General features: G+C 42.9%; 1 protein-coding gene across 13 annotated transcripts in view; it reads left to right on the top strand.

The window, feature by feature from the left end:
• dmd (dystrophin) overlaps window positions 1-20,272 on the top strand; it is a 1,998,855-nt gene that overhangs the window by 1,886,803 nt on the left and 91,780 nt on the right. For 9 of the 13 annotated variants that reach the window (XM_063050913.1, XM_063050911.1, XM_063050907.1 and 6 more), the window contains 2 exons: window positions 6,750-6,811; window positions 9,364-9,438. In XM_063050913.1, the coding sequence (XP_062906983.1) occupies window positions 6,750-6,811; window positions 9,364-9,438 (137 nt within the window). Of the gene's footprint in view, window positions 1-5,221; window positions 5,441-6,749; window positions 6,812-9,363; window positions 9,439-20,272 lie in introns of those variants that run through there. The other 4 variants (XM_063050915.1, XM_063050916.1, XM_063050917.1 and 1 more) reach the window with 3 other exon arrangements.

The raw sequence follows: 20,272 nt of genomic DNA, 5'->3' as shown, positions 1-20,272 counted from the left end.
GACATGCTGAGCAAGTGAAAGACACTTAAGAAATGCAAACTCTTTCTTTCATAGCAGCGAATCACAATACTTCATTGACACAGGTCTGTCATTTACATGTGTGGATGGTATTCATTGGGACTGTGCATGATAAACGATTAATTAATATACGGACTGTGAGAAGGTAGTAAATAATACACAGATCAGAGATACTAATGGTTTAGTTCAGATCATTCATTAGAATCTGACTCACAGAAACATTCTCCAAACTAGTGAAGAGTAAGAGTAAATATCACCTCGGCGCCTTGCTCCTGATCATAGCCAAGTGACCATGATAACAACTGAGCAATAGTAAATGCTGGTCCAAGATCTGATCAGCCTTGCTTGCGCTATTTTGCATGGTCAATACTTATTTTCTTTACTAAAGCATGTAGAATGTAATTCATAGAACATCACCCAATGTTCCTGAGGAAGATTCTGTGAAATATCTGTACTATGTAATTGGTTAGGTACACTCATGAGGGTTTCACATGCACAGGCAAATGTGGAGCTCTTGTAACTTTCTGCACCTAACAGAGAAAAATAGACACCGACCTTGAATTTATTCCTTTGTTACAAACGGGAGCTCTACCTGCCTCTCTAGAATCCACAATATATTATGTATTAACATGTGTCCTGTCCATTGGTTTTATAAAGGGACAAACTTTTTCAAACCCAAAACTTCTGTCAAAAGCAATTTTAAATGAAGCCAATTCAGCTCCAGACTGATTTCCCGGGTTGGACGATTCACCTCGGCCTCCTCGCCTGTCAATCAAGATATAGTCCTAATAACAACACACATCAAAGTTGCAGCATCTCCAGGAAGAGGTACAGTCGATGTTTCGGGCCGAGACCCTTCGTCAGGACTAACTGAAGGAAGAGCTAGTAAGAGATATGAAAGTGGGAGGGGAAGATTCAAAATGATAGGAGAAGACAGGAGGGGGAGGGATGCAGCCAAGAGCTGGACAGGTGATTGGCAAAAGGGATATGAGAGGATCATGGGACAGAAGACCCAGGGAGAAGGAAAAGGGGGAGGGGGGAAAACCCAGGGGAAGGGCAAGGGGTATAGTCAGGGGGCAGAGGGAGAAAAAGGAGAGAGAGAGAAAGAATGTGTGTATAAAAATAAATAACGGATGGGGTACGAGGGGGAGGTGGGGCATTAGCGGAAGTTAGAGAAGTTGATGTTCATGCCATCAGGTTGGAGGCTACCCAGACGGAATATAAGGTGTTGTTCCTCCAACCTGAGTGTGGCTTCATCTTGACAGCAGAGGAGGCCGTGGATAGACATATCAGAATGGGAATGGGATGTGGAATTAAAATGTGTGGCCACTGGGAGATCCTGCTTTCTCTGGCGGACAGCGTGTAGGTGTTCAGCAAAACGGTCTCCCAGTCTGCGTCGGGTCTCACCAATATATAGAAGACCACATTGGGAGCACCGGACGCAGTATATAACCCCAGCCGACTCACAGGTGAAGTGTCGCCTCACCTGGAAGGACTGTCTGGGGCCCTGAATGGTGGTAAGGGAGGAAGTGTAAGGGCATGTGTAGCACTTGTTCCGCTTACAAGGATAATTGCCAGGAGGGAGATCAGTGGGTAAGGATGGGGGGAACGAATGGACAAGGGAGTCGCGTAGGGAGCGATCCCTGCGGAAAGCAGAGAGGGGGGGATGGAAAGATGTGCTTAGTGGTGGGATCCCGTTGGAGGTGGCGGAAGTTACGGAGAATAATATGTTGGACCCGGAGGCTGGTGGGGTGGTAGGCGAGGACCAGGGGAACCCTATTCCTAGGGGGGTGACGGGATGGAGTGACAGCAGATGTGCGTGAAATGGGGGAGATGCGTTTGAGAGCCGAGTTGATGGTGAAGGAAGGGAAGCCCCTTTCTTTAAAAAAGGACATCTTCCTCGTCCTGGAATGAAAAGCCTCATCCTGAGAGCAGATGTAGCAGAGACGGAGGAATTGGGAGAAGGGGATGGCACTTTTGCAAGAGACATGGTGAAAAGAGGAATAGTCCAGACAGCTGTGAGAGTCAGGAGGCTTATAGTAGACATCAGTAGATATGCTGTCTCCAGAGATAGAGACAGAAAGATCTAGAAAGGGGAGGGAGGTGTCGGAAATGGACCAGGTATACCTGAGGGCAGGGTGAAAGTTGGAGGCAAAGTTAATGAAGTCAACGAGCTCAGCACACGTGCAGGAAGCAGTGCCAATGCAGTCGTCGATGTAGCGAAGGAAAAGTGGGGGACAGATACCAGAATAGATTTGGAACATACATTGTTCCACAAAGCCAACAAAAAGGCAGGCATAGCTAGGACCCATACGGGTGCCCCTAGCTACACCTTTAGTTTGGAGGAAGTGGGAGGAGCCAAAGGAGAAATTATTAAGAGTAAGGACTAATTCCACTAGACGGAGCAGAGTGGTGGTAGAGGGGAACTGATGAGGTCTGGAATCCAAAAAGTAACGGACAGCTTTGAGACCTTTCTGATGGGGGATGGAAGTATATAGGGACTGGACTTGCACGGTGAAAATAAAGCGGTGGGGGCCAGGGAAGTTAAAATCATCGAAAAGTTTAAGAGCGTGAGAAGTGTCACGAACATAGGTAGGAACGGATTGAACAAGGGGGGATAAAACCGTGTCGAGGTATGCAGAAACGAGTTTGGTGGGGCAGGAGCAAGCTGAGACAATAGGTCGGCCAGGACAGGCAGGTTTGTGGATCTTGAGTAGGAGGTAGAAACAGGAAGTGCGAGGTGTGGGAACTATAAGGTTGGTAGCAGTGGATGGGAGATCCCCTGAGCGGATAGAGTCGGTGATGGTGTGGGAGACAATGGCCTGGTGCTCTTTAGTGGGGTCACGATTGAGGGGTAAATAAGAGGAGATATCCGCAAGTTGTCGCTGTTCCTCGGCAAGGTAGAGGTCAGTACGCCAGACTGCAACAGCAACCCCCTTATCGGTGGGTTTAATAATAAGGTTAGGATTAGTGCGGAGGGAGTGGAGAGCAGAGCGTTCCGAAGGAGTGAGGTTGGAATGGGAACAAGGTGTGGTGAAGTCGAGATGGTTGATGTCCCATCGGCAGTTAGCAATAAAGAGATCCAGAGCAGGCAGAAGACCAGAGCGGGGTGTCCATGAAGAGGAGGAGGGTTGAAGACGGGAGAAGGGGTCATCGGTGGGGGTGCTCTCAGGATGAGGCTTTTCATTCCTCCTTTTTTAAAGAAAGGGGCTTCCCTTCCTCCACCATCAACTCTGCTCTCAAACGCATCTCCCCCATTTCACGCACATCTGCTCTCACTCCATCCTCCCGCCACCCCACTAGGAATAGGGTTCCTCTGGTCCTCACCTACCACCCCACCAGCCTCCGGGTCCAACATATTACTCTCCGTAACTTCCGCCACCTCCAACGGGATCCCACCACTAAGCACATCTTTCCCTCCCCCCCCCAACTTTCTGCAGGGATCGCTTCCTGCCCGACTCCCTTGTCCATTCGTCCTCCCCATCCCTCCCCACTGATCTCCCTCCTGGCACTTATCCTTGTAAGCGGAACAAGTGCTACACATGCCCTTACACTTCCTCCCTTACCACCATTCAGGGTCCCAGACAGTCCTTCCAAGTGAGGCGACACTTCACCTGTGAGTCGACTGGGGTGATATACTGCATCTGGTGCTCCCGATGTGGCCTTCTACATATTGGCGAGACCCGACGCAGGCTGGGAGACCGCTTTGCTGAACATCTACGCTCTGTCCGCCAGAGAAAGCAGGATCTCCCAATGGCCACACATTTTAATTCCACATCCCATTCCCATTCTGATATGTCCATCCACGGCCTCCTCTGCTGTCAAGATGAAGCCACACTCAGGTTGGAGGAACAACACCTTATGTTCCGTCTAGGTAGCCTCCAACCTGATGGCATGAACATTGACTTCTCTAACTTCCGCTAATGCCCCACCTCCCCCTCGTACCCCATCTGTTATTTATTTATATACACACATTCTTTCTCTCTCTCTCCTTTTTCTCCCTCTGGCCCTCTCACTATACCCCTTGCCCATCCTCTGGGTTTTCCCCCCCCTCCCCCTTTTCCTTCTCCCTGGGCCTCCTGTCCCATGATCCTCTCATATCCCCTTTGCCAATCACCTGTCCAGCTCTTGGTTCCATCCCTCCCCCTCCTGTCTTCTCCTATCGTTTTGGATCTCCCCCCCCCCTTTCATATCTCTTACTAGCTCTTCCTTCAGTTAGTCCTGACGAAGGGTCTCGGCCCGAAACATCGACTGTACCTCTTCCTGGAGATGCTGCCTGCCCTGCTACATTCACCAGCAACTTTGATGTGTGTTGCTTGAATTTCCAGCATCAGCAGAATTCCTCGTGTTTATAGTCCTAATACCTTTCTTATTCCAGCATTAAGACAAAAGTTCAGTCCTATCCTGTCGACCAGGTTTCATTTTTTTAAGGTGGCAACCAGCTGGAAGCTTCATCTCATTTCCTGTAATTAATCACAGAAGCAATTGAAGATACAAAAACCTAAAACACATGCGGAGTAATCATACAATTTATTGGGAACTAGGAGGCACTGGAGGCAGTGAATACCTGGAGAGAGGTTAAATGATGGGGACGCTACAGAGTTGCTTCTCGCCTTGCATTCCTGACATTGCACGATTGTCTGTGGATGTTGGCAGTGCAATTCGACAAGTACCCGAGGGAGCTGAGTTGTGCAGACACCACGCTCCCTGCTTTTCCGAAGATCAATTGGCCAGTGAGAAGGTGGAAAGGTTAATCGTCTCCGCTGTCAGACCCACTTTCTTTCTTCGGAGGTCAGATAGTGGGATCGGCAGGAGATGAAAGAAAATGTTTATTGGGGAATCGGGGAGTTTAGGATTGTGCGTTATTTGTAGACCCATGATGGTGAATAATCTTTAATAGTAAACAAGTTACTAGATTTGCCTCAGCCACAGTAAGTCTTTTTGAAAAGGTTAAACGCTCTCGTGATTGGTGGGGGCGTGTTTGGGCAAAGGTCTAAATTTGCAATTGAGAGTTCACCTGCTGTATACTTTCACTGCCGCGATTAACCAGGATTGCTTAGCATTGCACCGTCTCCTAAATCAGTTATAGCAAGGTTTACAAACTGTAAACAATGCACAAATAAAAATTGCCCTTTTGTAAGCACGTACAACGTGCCCTGCCCTCCTCGAACCGACCAGATTCACTGTGGAAGCTGGGCTCTTCGCAAGAGTTGCCGGTTCATTGGAGGAGGGTTAGAGTCCGGAAGCTCCTCCCCTTCTGATCTCCGATGCTCCCTCCCCATGTGTGATCAGCACCGCAGGAGTTCTTGAGCTGTGCGGTTTTTTTCCTTGCCACTTGTGTGGTGTGTGTGCTCCGTTCCTTATTTACTGACGGTGAAATCTGTGGCGCTGGAACTAGCAGGATGAGAGAACAGCTGAAAGGGTAGGTGGAGGGGAAACCCATTCATCACCGTAACTCGCGCGATCGCGGCAACTTGGACTCGGAGCCAGTCGCTGCTCTGATTCCTCGTTTAAACAGCGACTTGCGCGGTTGACGGTGCGACCGCTTCCCCACCTCGACTGGGAGAGGGACAGACAATGGGATGGTTGCGTTGCAACGGGCAACAGTACAGGTGCTGCGAGTTGAATAACCCCTGATTCGGCTCATAGTTGCGGAGGGGCTGGGTTCGGCTCCACTGGGAGCCGGAGCGTGATAAAATGACAGGTGAGAGAGCTTTGCGACCGGGGCTTTGGAATGGACGAGGAATTGAATGTTGCCCTGGACTGAAAGGGCAACAAAGAGCTTCTTGATCTCAGGACAGGACAGCAAGTGGGAACTGATTCAATGGGGCTGGGTGTGGGGCAGATGGACTCGGCCTGATTTTGAAGCAGTTTTATATCCCGGAAAACCACAGGAATATAATTAGCTGAACTTTGAATAAGATAAAGTATTAAGTCTTGCTGTTGGCGCGTTCCATTGCTAACAAGAAGTGTAAATTATTTCAGTTTAAATCTCTCCATGAAGATCCCTCTTCGAATTTTCAGCAGCAGTTTTATCGCTGATGAACTCCGGTCACAACCCACTAACCCGTCCATTGCTCTTTAGTTTTTACCCTTGTGTTTTGTGTTTTCAAGTAGATATGGAAGCCCGAAGTGCTGAGCAGGCAGATCTGCACGATGACTTCACCCAAGTGCTTCCCCCCACCCCCACCTTCAATTTACTGATAAAAACAGCTCTGACAAATGATAGGGAACCGTACAAAAGGGAAAAAAAAGTATTGCCGGGAGGCAGTCTTTGATTTTCCACCGCCCCCTCCGGTGTATTTTTCCTCGCCCTAGTTCATTTGCGTGTGTAAGTTGATGGCTTCGTAAGGCTGAGGGGGAAAAAGAAACTGCAATATTTGTTTAGGTCAAGGCAAATACCTGCAGCCTTCATGCAGTCTGCATACAAAGTAAGACTGGGCCAGTAATCGAGATAGAAGCATGCTTTCTTTGTATTTTCAGTCATCTACTTGCTCGGTAAACTTATCTTGAATGCGCTTTGTAAGCTAAAGGGAACAAGGTGGATTGCTCTCACTACATCCCTCCTCTGCTGAAGCTTCCTAGATTCGTTAATCACCAGTCAAGCAATGAAAGAGTCAAGCAGAAGAAATATTTGAAGATTTAGCTCATTATGCGAAGGCACTGCTTTTATCTGTTCAGTTTCAGCTAATTCCTATTCTCTCCCCACCCCTTTCCTGTCTCTCTTTCAGTCACCAAACCCAGACTACCTGCTGGGATCACCCCAAGATGACGGAGCTTTATCAGTCACTAGGTAAGAAAGCCCTTGAACGCACTGTCTTTTGTGTATGAATAATATGCCACTAGCAATTTATTTGCCTCATTAAGAAGAGGAAGCGTTTGGGGAAAGAGACTGAATGTATTTGGAGACACGCCATGATTTCAGCTGCGTAGTAGTTAGCTGAAAGGATGAAACAATTTTCAGAAATTATCATTGGGATGGAGATAAAGTATTCTAAATTTCTGCAGGAACCTTTGCTATCATATATTTAAGGAGTGTAATTAAGTTATATTTTGTCAGGCATATTTAATAGTTAGTACCAAAGGGTTTCTTATGAAAGTCAAAGCAAAGCAGTATTTTGCACTTTCTGTTGGGGTGCAGTCGACGTGGGGTCAATTATTCACAACACAGATTTTTTGGGGATTTCTTTAGATTTTTTTTGAACTCAGGCAATTATTATTATTGGACTTCATTCACTGGCAGCATTGTAGGAAATCCTTATTCTTGTCCCACATGTTTCTGCAGGTTTAACTGTAAAAGTGTGTCTGTCTACTCCAGATGGTCGGTTAGAATATTTATCTATTGATATTTATCTCTATTTTGTAGTGATAAATAGTGATCACTTATCTGTTCTCATTTGCTATTGGTTCATTTTAATGCCTACCTGTTAACTTGTTCAGACAGTGAGGAGAGCCAATACCATACAAGAACGGTCAATGTAAACCAAAATATATGTATTGTACAGTTTTGTAAATCATTTTGTTCTTCTGATAGAATTTGTTGTCAAAGATGAAGTGTGACTTTTGTGGAATTAGACTTAGAGGTTATGCTGTGATTCAAAAAAAATATTTTGGAGCCTTGTTTGTTTATCAGAATACAGGAGAATCCTTATGGAGAATTAGAGCAAGTAGATAAGAGCTCTCAAAATTAATTCTGAAATGTACAATATTCTGGAACCAGGAAAACAAATTCAGTCGAGTACTGTGATCCTTCATTATTCAGAACGAAAAGAGAAAATGCAAGTGAAAATATCAACATCAGTGGCCTGTGCAATAAATCTTTTGTAAAAGTCTCTTTCGTATAAATATTGTCACATATTATAGAAATTCCATTACAGTACTTGAGTATTCTAAGCACTGCAGAGGAACTCACCTCATAAGCAACATCAAACACAAGTATATTCTCGTGCTATTCGTTTTTATCTCTGGTTAATTGGTCAGTAACAAGTCAACAGTGTGCATTATTATCCATATGTAATCATCAGCACAATGAAGTGTGATCTCAGAATGTTTCATCTCATGAGATAATAAAAAGTAAAATTGAAATAATATAAATTCTTACCATTTTTAATTCAAGTCACATCAGGAGTTTACTTGAATATTGCTAAAATATCCTTGTCATTCGGGAACAAAATTTCATTATCAACAGCAGGTGGATAATTTTTCAGTTTCACCCATTAATGCCTCAGGACTAGAATAATTGAAAGGCATGATTTTAACTGGTTGCAATGCCATGTGCTTAATTTTATAGAGCCAGTTCTATTCCAATAAATGACATACATTCATTGCTTTATGTGACCTTATAAATATTTAATTTGATTTGATCTACTCCATTTTAATTGTTTATAAGTTGAAATAAATTTGCACAGACTAACTACCAGCTGCAAAGGCAAACTACTAATTGCAGATCTTGCAAATTACTTCTGTTAGAGTGAAATATGTTTCTCTTCAATGAATTAGGCATTTAAGGTTAAAAAGTAAAAGATCTTAGACTCAGCAAGTATTCATATTGCATTCATGTGATGAATTGCATTGTATATTTTAAAGTGAGCAGTTGCTTTTCAGTGTTCCCAGCTCTCAAGTTAATATGGAAACGGTACCAGGTGTGAGTGATCTATTACTAATGTTACGAGCAGAAAACCTGGGAGCGGCTGAAGTTTATAAAGTGGACTATTGGAGCAAAATTCCATTTGACCCATATAATAAAATTAACCTTCCAGTGATTGCAATAGTAATTCTGTACTGAAGATTTTGTGTCACAGAGCTCCCATACACTTCCACAGAGGAAGAGGGAGCTAAAGGTACTTCAAGGTCTTTACAAACTTGAATGTACATAGTTAATGACAACCATAAGCATCCTTCATCATTTAAGGTCAACACCACTTTTCGAAATCAATATTAGCAAGCATTAAGTAAAATTTGAGTTAGTGTATAATTTTCATTATGTCCAAGTGCAATTCTACTGAAATTCTTAAATTAGGATATTCAGTGCTACTGTGAAAGACCTTCAACAATATGTGACATTAATTCCTCCACTATTTTATTGAAGTTGGCAATTGATTTATTGACCCAACAGGAAAGAGTATAAGATAAATGGATTAACTGGTATAGGTTGAAATCCACTGGCATGATTTCAAGCCCGTGTCTTTAATGTATGTTGTATTATACAACTTTCATAGGCTCGTGGTTTGTGATGACAAGGTAGTATTCAAATAGAGATGCAGATTTTGTGGCTTGCGATATTGGAAGTGGCATAGTGATGAGTTTCCTATTCATTCCCATGAACATATTGTTCTTTCTCTGCAGCTGATCTAAATAATGTCAGGTTCTCTGCATATAGAACTGCCATGAAACTACGAAGACTTCAGAAAGCTCTTTGCTGTAAGTGCAACTTTTATTTCTCCTCTTTTGCTTTTCATGCCAACCATTTTAGAAGCAGTGGAATAGAGGATGTCCATTTAATCCCTCAGGTTCTGCAGTTTGCAACACGTGATCTAAACCCATCCATTTACTTTTTTACCACATCGCTTTATTCTGTTGGTCGACAGAAATCTGTTAATCTCTGACACATTAAGGAGACGTATCCAATTTCTGCAACTCTGAAAATATATCTATAATCCAAACTGACATATGACATTTGAGGATAAATTGTCTTTGTTTAATATACTCATTTTAAATCTTCACGTTTTAAGTGTGTCCTAGATTTGCTCCAGTGTTTAATCTATGTCCCTTTGAGATGATACAATCAACAAAGTATTAGATACTGTCTACCTGCTGTGGTAGTTCTCTTTAATATCTCATTCTTTGCATAAGTGACATTTTCATCTACCTTTTATGTTATAGAGTCATAGTTTAATCCCTGCAGGGTATTATTCGAATAAATACATCTTGCACTCCATGTAACTGTGTGCCTCACTCAACTATAGAAACATAGAAAATTTACAGCATAATACAAGCTCCTCGGCCCACAAAGCTGTGCCGAACATGTCCTTACCTGAGATATTACCTAGGGTTGCCCGTAACCCTCTATTTTTCTGAGCTCCATGTACCTGTCCAGAGTCTCTTAAAAGACTCCATCGTATCCGCCTCCACCACCGTTGCCAGAACTGATCACTATTCCAGGTACAGCCAAGCCAGAGCTTTGCATTGATGTGAACTGATTTCTCATTCACTATTTTTGCAAGTCAGCAGACTGTGTAATGATACATTTCCACAACAAAGAGCTTTTTATGTGGACAGGTGATTAATGTGACTCGGCCCTCTTACAAAATTATGCTCGTTATGGTGGGGGGAAGGGAAGGTATTACCAAATTGAGATCATTAACCTGCTGAAGACTCACTCCATGTCTGATTTCAGACAAATTAAGATTTCATAATCAATAAATCGAAAGTGTTGAAGAGATATGGGCAGACCCACTGTGATTTAAAGTGCTGTAAGATTTCTTTTGTCAAATCTTTGTGCTCATTTTAATACATTTTCTACTTAATTACAGCCAGTAAAGCTGCATGATACCTTTTATTTAAAAAAAAAGATTTTGCCAGATGTTACTGATACTGTTTTGCTTGCTGTAACTCTGAGTGCGATTCTGATAATTGCTATTCACACTAAGGTTTATACTGAAAGTGATAGCCACTGTTGCAGGTTACATCATCGTTATTTGTAGAATGGTGAATGGACAGAGGAGTTAGATTCTTGAATACACAGGGATGAAGTTCAGTGTAGCAAAGTGATGGAAGCCCCATGTTCTACAGTAATTAATGAGTTATAATTACAAGAACAAAGTAACAATCCTTCTCACAGATATCAAATTTGATTTTTGAGAGCATCATATATTCAGACCTCTAGAGGTGCAGATTCTTTTGTTTGATTATCACTTTCTGGTCACAAGCTGTTTTTGTATCGCTTCCTGCATGAATTAGTTCTTGCAGTTCAGATTTGAAGCACATGGTGGAAGGTGACACGCCTCCATCCTTATTTGCCCTTGCAATATCTGTTCACAAGTAAGAATTGTGATTTTAAAATAAGTCCTGAAGCAACAAGCTTCCATCTCGGGTGATTTTTTGAGAGAGAGTTTATCTCGTTGCTTAGCTATGTACATATGCGATGTGAGGGTAGTTGAATGAAAAGATAACTCGTCTTCAGAAGCATCACCTGTAGGCTGGAGACGTGTCTGAGCTACATACACCTGTGGTCCCCAACCACCTGGCCGTGAGGAAACGATACGATTTGATGATATGAGTCAGCTGCACCTTTCCTCATTCCCTGTCATGCACTGTTGAACTTGAACATAGGGTTGCCAACTGTCCCATATTAGCCGGGACATCCCGCATATTGGGCTAAATTGGTTTGTCCCATACAGGACCTCCCTTGTACTGTATTTCCCCTGCTAAGGTAGAGCGTTCCTGTGAAATCATTTGTAAACTGAAATGGCATAAAACAAAGAATCAATTACCATTAATTTATATGGGAAAAATTTTAGAGCGTTCCCAGACCCAAAAAAAACCTACCAAATAACACATAAAACCTAAAATAATACTAACATATAGTAAAAGCAGGAATGATATGATAAATACACAGCCTATATAAAGTAGAAATAATGTATGTACAGTGTAGTTTCATAACAGAAACAGGAAGATTAAGCCAAAACTGATTTGTAGAAAAAATCGGCACGTACGAGTATGCACCCGTCACGCATGCACACACAGGTGCCCGCGCAAGGCTTCATGGTCATGGTAGTCGTCCTAGGGTAAAAACAAGTGTCCTGTATTTGATGCTACTTTTGTCCCTTATTTGGGAGTGAGAAAGTTCACAACTCTACTTGAACACCCCCCACCACCCCCGCTGCCCCCCAGTCGGCCGGTCCACAAGAATATTGTCAATATTAAACCGGTCCGTGGTGCAGAAAAGGTTGGGGACCCCTGACATAGTTGATAATGTCAGCTTCCGACCTGCGCAGTGTTGATCGCCAAGACCTAGAAGTCAGGTCAGAATGTGGCTTATGCATCACATCTTCATGATGCTTGAGAGAAACTGTAATTAGTCCGCGCTAGAGCTGAAGTGTTAAGAATGACAGTGGCTTATGCTAAGCTTGGAGTTGCGATGTAAATGGAGAAAGGTCATACAGACATGGAGAGTGTACACTCCTTCAGCATTAAGTACGCTCTAGGAGGAGTGTGAAGCTGAGGGAAAGGTATGTGAATTAGCATCTGACTTAGTGGTGAGTATGAAGGTGTATGAAGTAGCATCTGACTTAGATTGTGGTGTGAGCCTACAATTGGAATCAGTCATGCTTTGCTGTCACAATAACCAGTGCATCTTACTGAAGAACATGTCCGAACACATTTTGGCTACAAAAGGCAGTGCTCCAGCTTTACAAGGAGCTGTCCACACCATATAGCCAGCATGCTTTTCAGATAATCCAGGTATTGATAGTCAAGGCCTATGGGAGCAATGACTCACAACCCACCTTCTGCAGTTCCAACACAGCAAAGGCTTTCGTCAAGGGTTGCTACTGAAGCCACAGACATGGACAGTCTGAACTTTCATGCATCCCAGGACACACATTAAGCTAACCTGTCTCATTCAGAAGCTGAAGCTGCATTAGAGTTATCTTTGTATCTGGCTCATTGAGACCCATTCACCTCCAGACTAAAGGTGTTCAACAACCGGTCTGCCAGTTGTCTGTCCTGGAAGTCAAGCTTTTGCTCAAACCTAGTGAAGAGCAAGACCTTCTCTTTAAGTTGCTTGCTGGGGAGTCAATGCAATATGCAAGAAGGGTTAGTGCAGTTCATATTGATACTCCAGTTGCAGGTTTACAAGTGCTGTGGCAGAGGCTAGACAGATGCTATGGCTCTCCGTTGGCAATTGAGGAATCTCTCTCTTCAGTGGACTCCAATTTTACAAAGCTTTAGCACAAAGAACGGAAGCTGCAGGAGCCTGCAGATCCTTTTTTGGAAAAACAAGCTGCCAAAAAAATACGAGGATTATCTATTTGGACTAAGTTTCTTGGACACAGCAAGAGAAATACTCACTACAGTAGAGAAACTACCGAACAATACCAAAGAACAATGGATAACTATAGGGTTCAAGTATAAAAGAGAAGCATCATGTCCCCTATTCGCTATTTTCATTCTTTGTGGAATTCATCTGCCACCATGTAGAAATGCAAAATGACCCTAGTTTTATGCTCTCAAATTCCGTTAACATGTCATTCAAAGGGAGACCTGCAGCAAAAGCATAGAAAACCAAAACCCCCATCACAGTCAACAAAACTGAAGTAGTACACTCCATTGTGTACTCGATAGACAATACCCTGTCGATAAGAAACCTCAACCCTTAAGGAAATGCAGAGAATGTTTTCCGCCATGGGTTGGAAATGGTACCCTTTGGGCGACCGATTCCAGGCTGGTGTTGCAGATTAAGACATTGCGCGAGATGGAACATCAGGATTTCACTGTAGCAGATGTTAATGGACGGAGATCTCTGTATTCGAGCAGTTGCGCACATTTTTTTCCCTCAATGGGGAGAGTTTACTGCCAATTCTCAGGTGCGGGTGAAGCCACGCAGCAGTCTGTAACACCGTAACAGTGACTGTTCGTCACCCCTTTTTGCTGTGTCAATGGGTGATCTCTCTGTCGCTTGTTAGTGAGGGAGCGCCTGACGGGTAAACAGTCGTTTTTGTTGACTGCAGATCATGGTCTCTTTGCTTCGCTGTTACTTGATGGGTGGTGAGCACTGACAATATTTTTACTGAAATGGGCGAAGAGGGAGGTTGATGTTTGCTGCTGTTTGAAGGGAGGAGGGGCTTTGGCATTCTGAAGTTTTTCAGTCATTCAGTGTTTTGGGGTTCTTGTGTTTTTCGTGGATACCTGCAAAGACAAGTGTTTCAGGTAAATGGAACCATTTGAAAACCACTGTAGACTGGAGACACTTTCTAAAAGAGAATGCACTGTTTCAAATGTTGTGTTTCAGCAGCACCTGAAACAAGACTGTAAAGCCATCATACACTGGACTGAGTGTAACAGTGACCAGCACATAGCAGCACTTGATTCAGGGTCAGCACCTTGGGCTATTACTGGTTCCAGCACACCCACAGGAGAGCACAGCGGGGAGTCAGCTGAGCATCCATCACGTAGCTACTTGATTATGCACAGCTGTGGGCAGCAAAGGTTTCCAAGGCAAATGTCATATTGGATGATCAGAGCAATGTCCTTGTCAAAATCAGCATTCTTTGACATGTTCAGTGTTCAAAGTTCTATTTCCCCATATACTCTCAAGACACTTTCTGGAACATCAGAGTTACCAGAAGAAGAGCTATCAATTAGAGGGGAGGTCTTCTTACCCTTGCTATCCTCATTGAGAGTGACCATATTCCCAACAACGGGGATGAAATACCAACTCCTAAAGCTGCATGGGGGCATTCACATCTTAAGGCCATATCTGACAAGGTTTCCCCCACTTGATTGTTTTGCTGAGATTCTCATATTGCTTGGCAGAGGCACCATCTGTGCACATTAGGTATATGAGCAGCACAGTAGTTGGCAAAGTGCACCTTGTGCCCAATAACTGGACCTGAGCAAGTCCTCGTTTTTGAAGTCTGCCCTGATGGTACTTATCAGCCCACTCTCAGCACATTAGTCTTAAATGCTCTAGAGAATGAGTGCCCAAGTCATTTCAGATCCTGTGAGAGTACAATCTGTATGGAAGAGAGGGTTGTAGGTAAGTAAAGCAAGTATCTGACATACTTAACTCTGCTCAACCAGAATTAGGCATGCTGGCCTTCCATAACTCGGAAGGTGACTATAAATTAGCACTTTCCATGGAAGATGAGGGCTTCCTTTGAATCATCAACAAAGTTTAGCAATGATGAGCCAAACTGTTGGGTAACTCCCCTTCCTTTCCAATCTCTGTAACAACTCCTAGCAAACAAATTCATGTCCCACGGTTGCACATTAAGAAGGAAACCAGAAGTAAAAGATCAATACTTGGAGATCATGGAGAAACTCTTAAGGAAAAATCATGCTGAGCTAGCACTCTCATCAGATCCCAACAGCGAAAACTGGTATTTGCCCGACTTTGGTGTTTATCACCCTCAGAAACCTGCACAAATATGAATTGTCTTTGATTAAAGTGCACAGTGTGTGATGGACATTCACTTGGTTGTTTGCCAACCTTGGCTTTCTAAACACAAGCAGCTGCCACTTGTAAGATCACAAACAATTGTAAGTAAACTCCCAACTAACAGTTGTTTGGCGTTTGGCCATAAATGGAAGTCAGTCTTCCGTTCTTAATGTGTAAATGGCAAGCAGTAATCAGCTTGAAGTTAAAAACAGCTCTGTAAACAAGCTTTGTTTATAGCACACATGCTCTGTGAGAAGTAAGGTGCTAGCTTACTCCTGCTTTATTACTGCTTGAGAAGGGCAGTGAATTTAATTTGGGTTATTTCAAACAGACAAGCTGACTCTTAATTGCTTAATTCAAGAAAGCTTGCAGAGCAGTTGGATAATATCATTTAGCATTTTAAATAACTGTCCTTAAATTTGGTAGGTTTATGCACTCAAGGAAGCTGGCTTTACAGTGTTAATTGTGAACTGCAAACATTAAACAGATTCTGTCCACAAGATCCTTTTAGACAGTTTGTGTTAAAATAATAATTGAGGTAATATTATATGCATATGAAATTACCTAAGTGGAGTAAAGGGTATAAATGTAGAGTAGGCTTATCAGGGATGGGGTAAAGGTCACGAAGAAATATAGGGTGAGCTAGAATCCATTCGTCCAGCTTCAATTCCTACGACGTGACATTCATTTGCATATTGTTGGTATGTCCTTTTAGTTTATAGGAATTGGAGCTATGTTTTGGAAATTGTGTTTTGTCCTTTTTGCTTTGTGTTTTGGAAATGGTGTTGTTTGGATTTAAGCATGTATCACTGAAATGAATGAATTATGTTTTTAAACTACTTTGTTAGCTGGAAGTATCTTCCCCTTGGTAAGGAGAGGGAACCCACTGCTCGGATAGTGGGTATTGGCTGCTAAACACGCTGTGGAGAATAAACAGGGAACTGAACTAGGTTTTGAAGATTGGGTAGTTACAGCATAATCTCCCTTTAGTGAGAGTGCTCGTGGCTCTTTATATCCGAAAGGGCTTAAGCTCAAGAACTTTAGAATTACACAGTCAGCAAATCCAATACTATGACAAGTTTAAAGGCATATCGCTGAACAATGTGCTTTCGTGGGCTCCACACCGCAATAAGAGTCTGCTGAAGGTCCTCCTCTTTGTGCACTTTAGAACTGAGTCTGTTGTAAACTGAGTGATGCAAACATTGAACAAATGTTCCACACCTTCCTAATGAGAGAGGATCATTACTTCTACCTTGATTCGTGTGGTTTCATGACCACCAATTGGACAATGAGATTCTGGAGTACTGCATGAGAGTTCACGTAACTCTCCCTCACCATCTGTGGCAATCTATGTCTTTAAGAGGACAGCTCAGCTAGACAGCTAGTTCAAACCTATTGATGGAGAGAAGGAATTTAGTACTGAAAGACAGGGGTATGTAGAAAGACTTTTCTAGTGCAGAAGTCGTCATCCTCATGCTGAAAGCAGTTGAAAGCACGTTGGCGCAGTCTAATGTCAGACTACATAAGATCGCATCCAACAGTCTTGCAGCATTTCCCACCTGAAGATCTGGTGAGAGGTCTGCAGAATTTTGATTTTTGGACAGGAACTCCTTCCTATGCAGTGCAGTCTGGGCCTTGGATGGGACTTTTTACCAATCCCCTTACTTCCAGGTTGCTGATACAGAAATATCCTTTGCGTGTCATGGCATGCTATCAACTGTCAATAGCCTTTGCAACGGTTGACACATTTGTAAGCAACATTTCAGTACAGAGCAAATGAATATTGAGACTATTTCTTTATGAAGGGGCATTGTTAGGAACCTGCCTCACTTCATTAATGATGAACAGGTTCAGTTGAGGGTTGGGTAATAAGAATTGCAGCACAGTCACTTTATTTACAATGCCCCGAGGTTTATGAAACAACAGTTTTGAAGCCCGCAGATTGCTATTACTCAAATCCTCAGAGAAAGCATGCATGTTCTTTGTGACTGTTGGAGCTTCAAGCTCTTAGCAAGTAGCCTCAAAATAACTTTTTTTTAAAAAAGTCAATTTGCTTACAAAGATGTCACATGTCAGTTTGGACTGGATGTATTTTCAAATATTTGTCTTTACCAAAGTTGGCCCATTTAGACTGAAGCTTTCTCTCTAATTAATCCAGTTGAAGAAATCAATTAATTATCATTGATAATTATTCTCCAGGGGGTTTCCACAATCTCTTGTCCATAGTCTTGTGCTATTTTTACATTTCCAGTTCCATAATGAATTGATGATCGGAGAACCATGCCCCTCATTCCCTGAAGGGAACTACTGTAACAAAAAGCTTGCTGAATACCAACGTCCACCAAGGCGAGCAGCTTCATATGGTTAAATATAGTTAAATCTGTTTTGGCTGCAATTTAATGTAGTTGACTTTTTTCAGAAAAGGTTTGTATCGGTGACACACTAATTAACTGTGAATAAGAGCTTCACTCCTCGAAGCAGATTGCTGCTAATTTGTATCTATTAAAGAAACATAGAATAACCAATAATTTGTCAACAATGTACCCATCAGGATGACTCCTTTTCAAAGCCTTGTTTTTGATTTGTTTGTATTGGAGAAACATGAGCTATTTAGTTACAATGTGCAATAAGCACTTGCACAGGAAGTCTTGTAGCACTCAAGAAACATGAAAATTGAAGCAGGATTAGGCTATTCTGGTCTCTCTAGCCTCTACCACCGATTAGTGCAATCATGGTTCATCTGCCATAGGCCCAAACTTTTCTGTGCCATTCCTCATGGTCACTGCTACTCTGTACAAATAAATGGCAACATCGTTTTTAGTTCTTATGGGCCTGAAGTGAATGTGTTGTTTCTTTGCTAGTCTGAGTTTTATTATTTTTCTGTATGCAACCATTGCAAGGTTTTGATTTTACTTTACAAAATATTCTGATAGATCTGTCACTAATCTGTGTGCCATGGTGCGTCACAAGGAAATATTTGATAAGCCTCTGCCTTTGTGGCAGGGTTTATTGCAGATGACAACTTAGATAGGTCTTCTCAAGGATGGTCTAGATCCTGCATTTACTGGGCAGGTCCTCAGATTGTAGAATGGTGAAGCACTAAATTGAGCCATTCCATCTAATATCAGACTGGGAACTTGAAAGAGTTATTCATTCATTTTTGCCCCACTTTTGCACCATGGGCACATTTTCACCCTTTCACTTCCAGGTTTCCCCCACCATCCGAAGGTAGAGCGTTCCGATGAAATGGTTCGTAAGCTGAAATGTCGTAAAGCGAAGAAGCAATTACCATTTATTTATATGGGAAAGTTTTGTGAGCGTTCGCAGACCCAAAAATAACCTACCAAATAACACATAAAACCTAAAATAACAGTAACATATAGTAAAAGCAGGATTGATATGATAAATACACAGCCTATATAAAGTAGAAATACTTTTCCACAATCATTACTGAACTGTTCTCCGGAGCAAAAATCTTGCGCAAGCGCCGTCGGCAGAAAATCTCACGCAAGCACTGTTGGCAAAAACACGGCGCAAGCGCTCTCCAGTAATCTTTAAACTATGAAGCTGCCAAATCATACCAAATAACACGTAAAAATACACAGCTTATATAAAGTAGAAATAATGTATGTACAGTGTAGTATCACTTACCGGAATTGGTTCAGCGCTGAGCACACTGATGGTGTGTTCGACTGAGTCGTCGGAGTTTGGGTGGTGCAGTGGCCCCCCACCCTCCGGGCCGCTGAGCTATACATTGCCGCGAAGAACGCAGGGGTCCAGCGGTAGCTGGGTGGTACACAGCACATCTTTAAGAAAAAAGTCGAAACAAGCATGCTAATTAATTAGGTGCCACCCGTAATTGTCGGCCCAGATCAGTACCGATTTCCGATCGCGTCGTCTCTGATCTGGGCCGACAATTACGTGTCGGCAGCACCTAATTAATTAGCATGTTTGTTTCGGCTTTTTTCTTAAAGATGTGCTGTATGCCTCCCGGCTACCTTTGCATTCTCCGCGAACCGGTATCTGTCTGTGGCCTGGGGGTTGGGGTGGTGGGACACTGGGGCGTCATCTCGTTGCCTGTTTCCATTAGAGCAGGCAGCTCAACTTCTCCTATGACTGCCCGCCTCGATGTCGAAGGTCGAGGTTTGTCGTATGGAAGGCTTGCTTGACTGCTGAGCCTCGCGTATTTTTCTATCACACAGTTCTTTAATAAGGACTCAAACCATTCTGCAAATATCCCCTAAACCATCCTGCAAATATCCCCTAAACCGACGTACCCTTTCAAAATTAAGGTCGTACTTTATCATTACTCATTCGGTTTTGATTGTTATTCTTTTTTCTTCCAATTGTATCAGCTCTTCATCTGGCAGTTCTTGGTCATAGAATGCCAAAACCTCTTCAACATCTTCGTCAACTTCCACAAGCCAAGCTCATGTTGTCCTTGCTTTATTCACCATGATCGAAACGCTTAATTATGTCTAGTTTTACCATAGGTGTAACACCCTTACGAGCTCTTTCCGGCTTTTCTGATACCATAGAACTCATCTTGCCAAACGGCTGCTCACAGGCACGTGTTTAAGCAATGCGGGTGAGAATCCGGGGGAGAGCGGCTGCTCAGAGCGCGCTGCCTTTTATCGCACGCTGAATTTTTTTTTTGTAACAGTGAAAACACCTGAAAGCGAAAATAGGGTACTAATGTAGGTCTTTCGTAACAGTGAGATTTCTAAAAGCGAACGTTGGAAAAGTGGGGGACGCCTGTATTTATTACAATTGGATTTGCTTCTACTATTTCTTTAATCAGATGCAATAGCTCAAAAACAAAATTGAAGATTGGAGTCTGAGAGGAAAGGAGAAATGCTGGAAAAACTCAGCTAGTCAGGCTGTATCTGGGATGTGAAACCATTTAACATTCCAGTCAGCAACCCTTCCTTGGAACTGGGAGAGTGGAAGGTTTATAGTTGTTGAAGCAGACCTCGGGAAGTCTGAAGTACAAGACGGAAAACTGCATGTAGATTTGGTTAAGGCAGATCAGGTAATTGACGCATGTTGTAACTGTTATCGGCATTAAAGAAGTGGAGTGACAAAGGGACAAAA

Source organism: Mobula hypostoma, chromosome 6 (genome assembly GCF_963921235.1).
Source record: "Mobula hypostoma chromosome 6, sMobHyp1.1, whole genome shotgun sequence".
In the NCBI taxonomy this organism is placed as follows: domain Eukaryota; kingdom Metazoa; phylum Chordata; class Chondrichthyes; order Myliobatiformes; family Myliobatidae; genus Mobula; species Mobula hypostoma.
The sequence above is the reverse complement of the archived record's forward strand: the minus strand, read 5'-3'. Positions and strand labels throughout refer to the sequence as shown.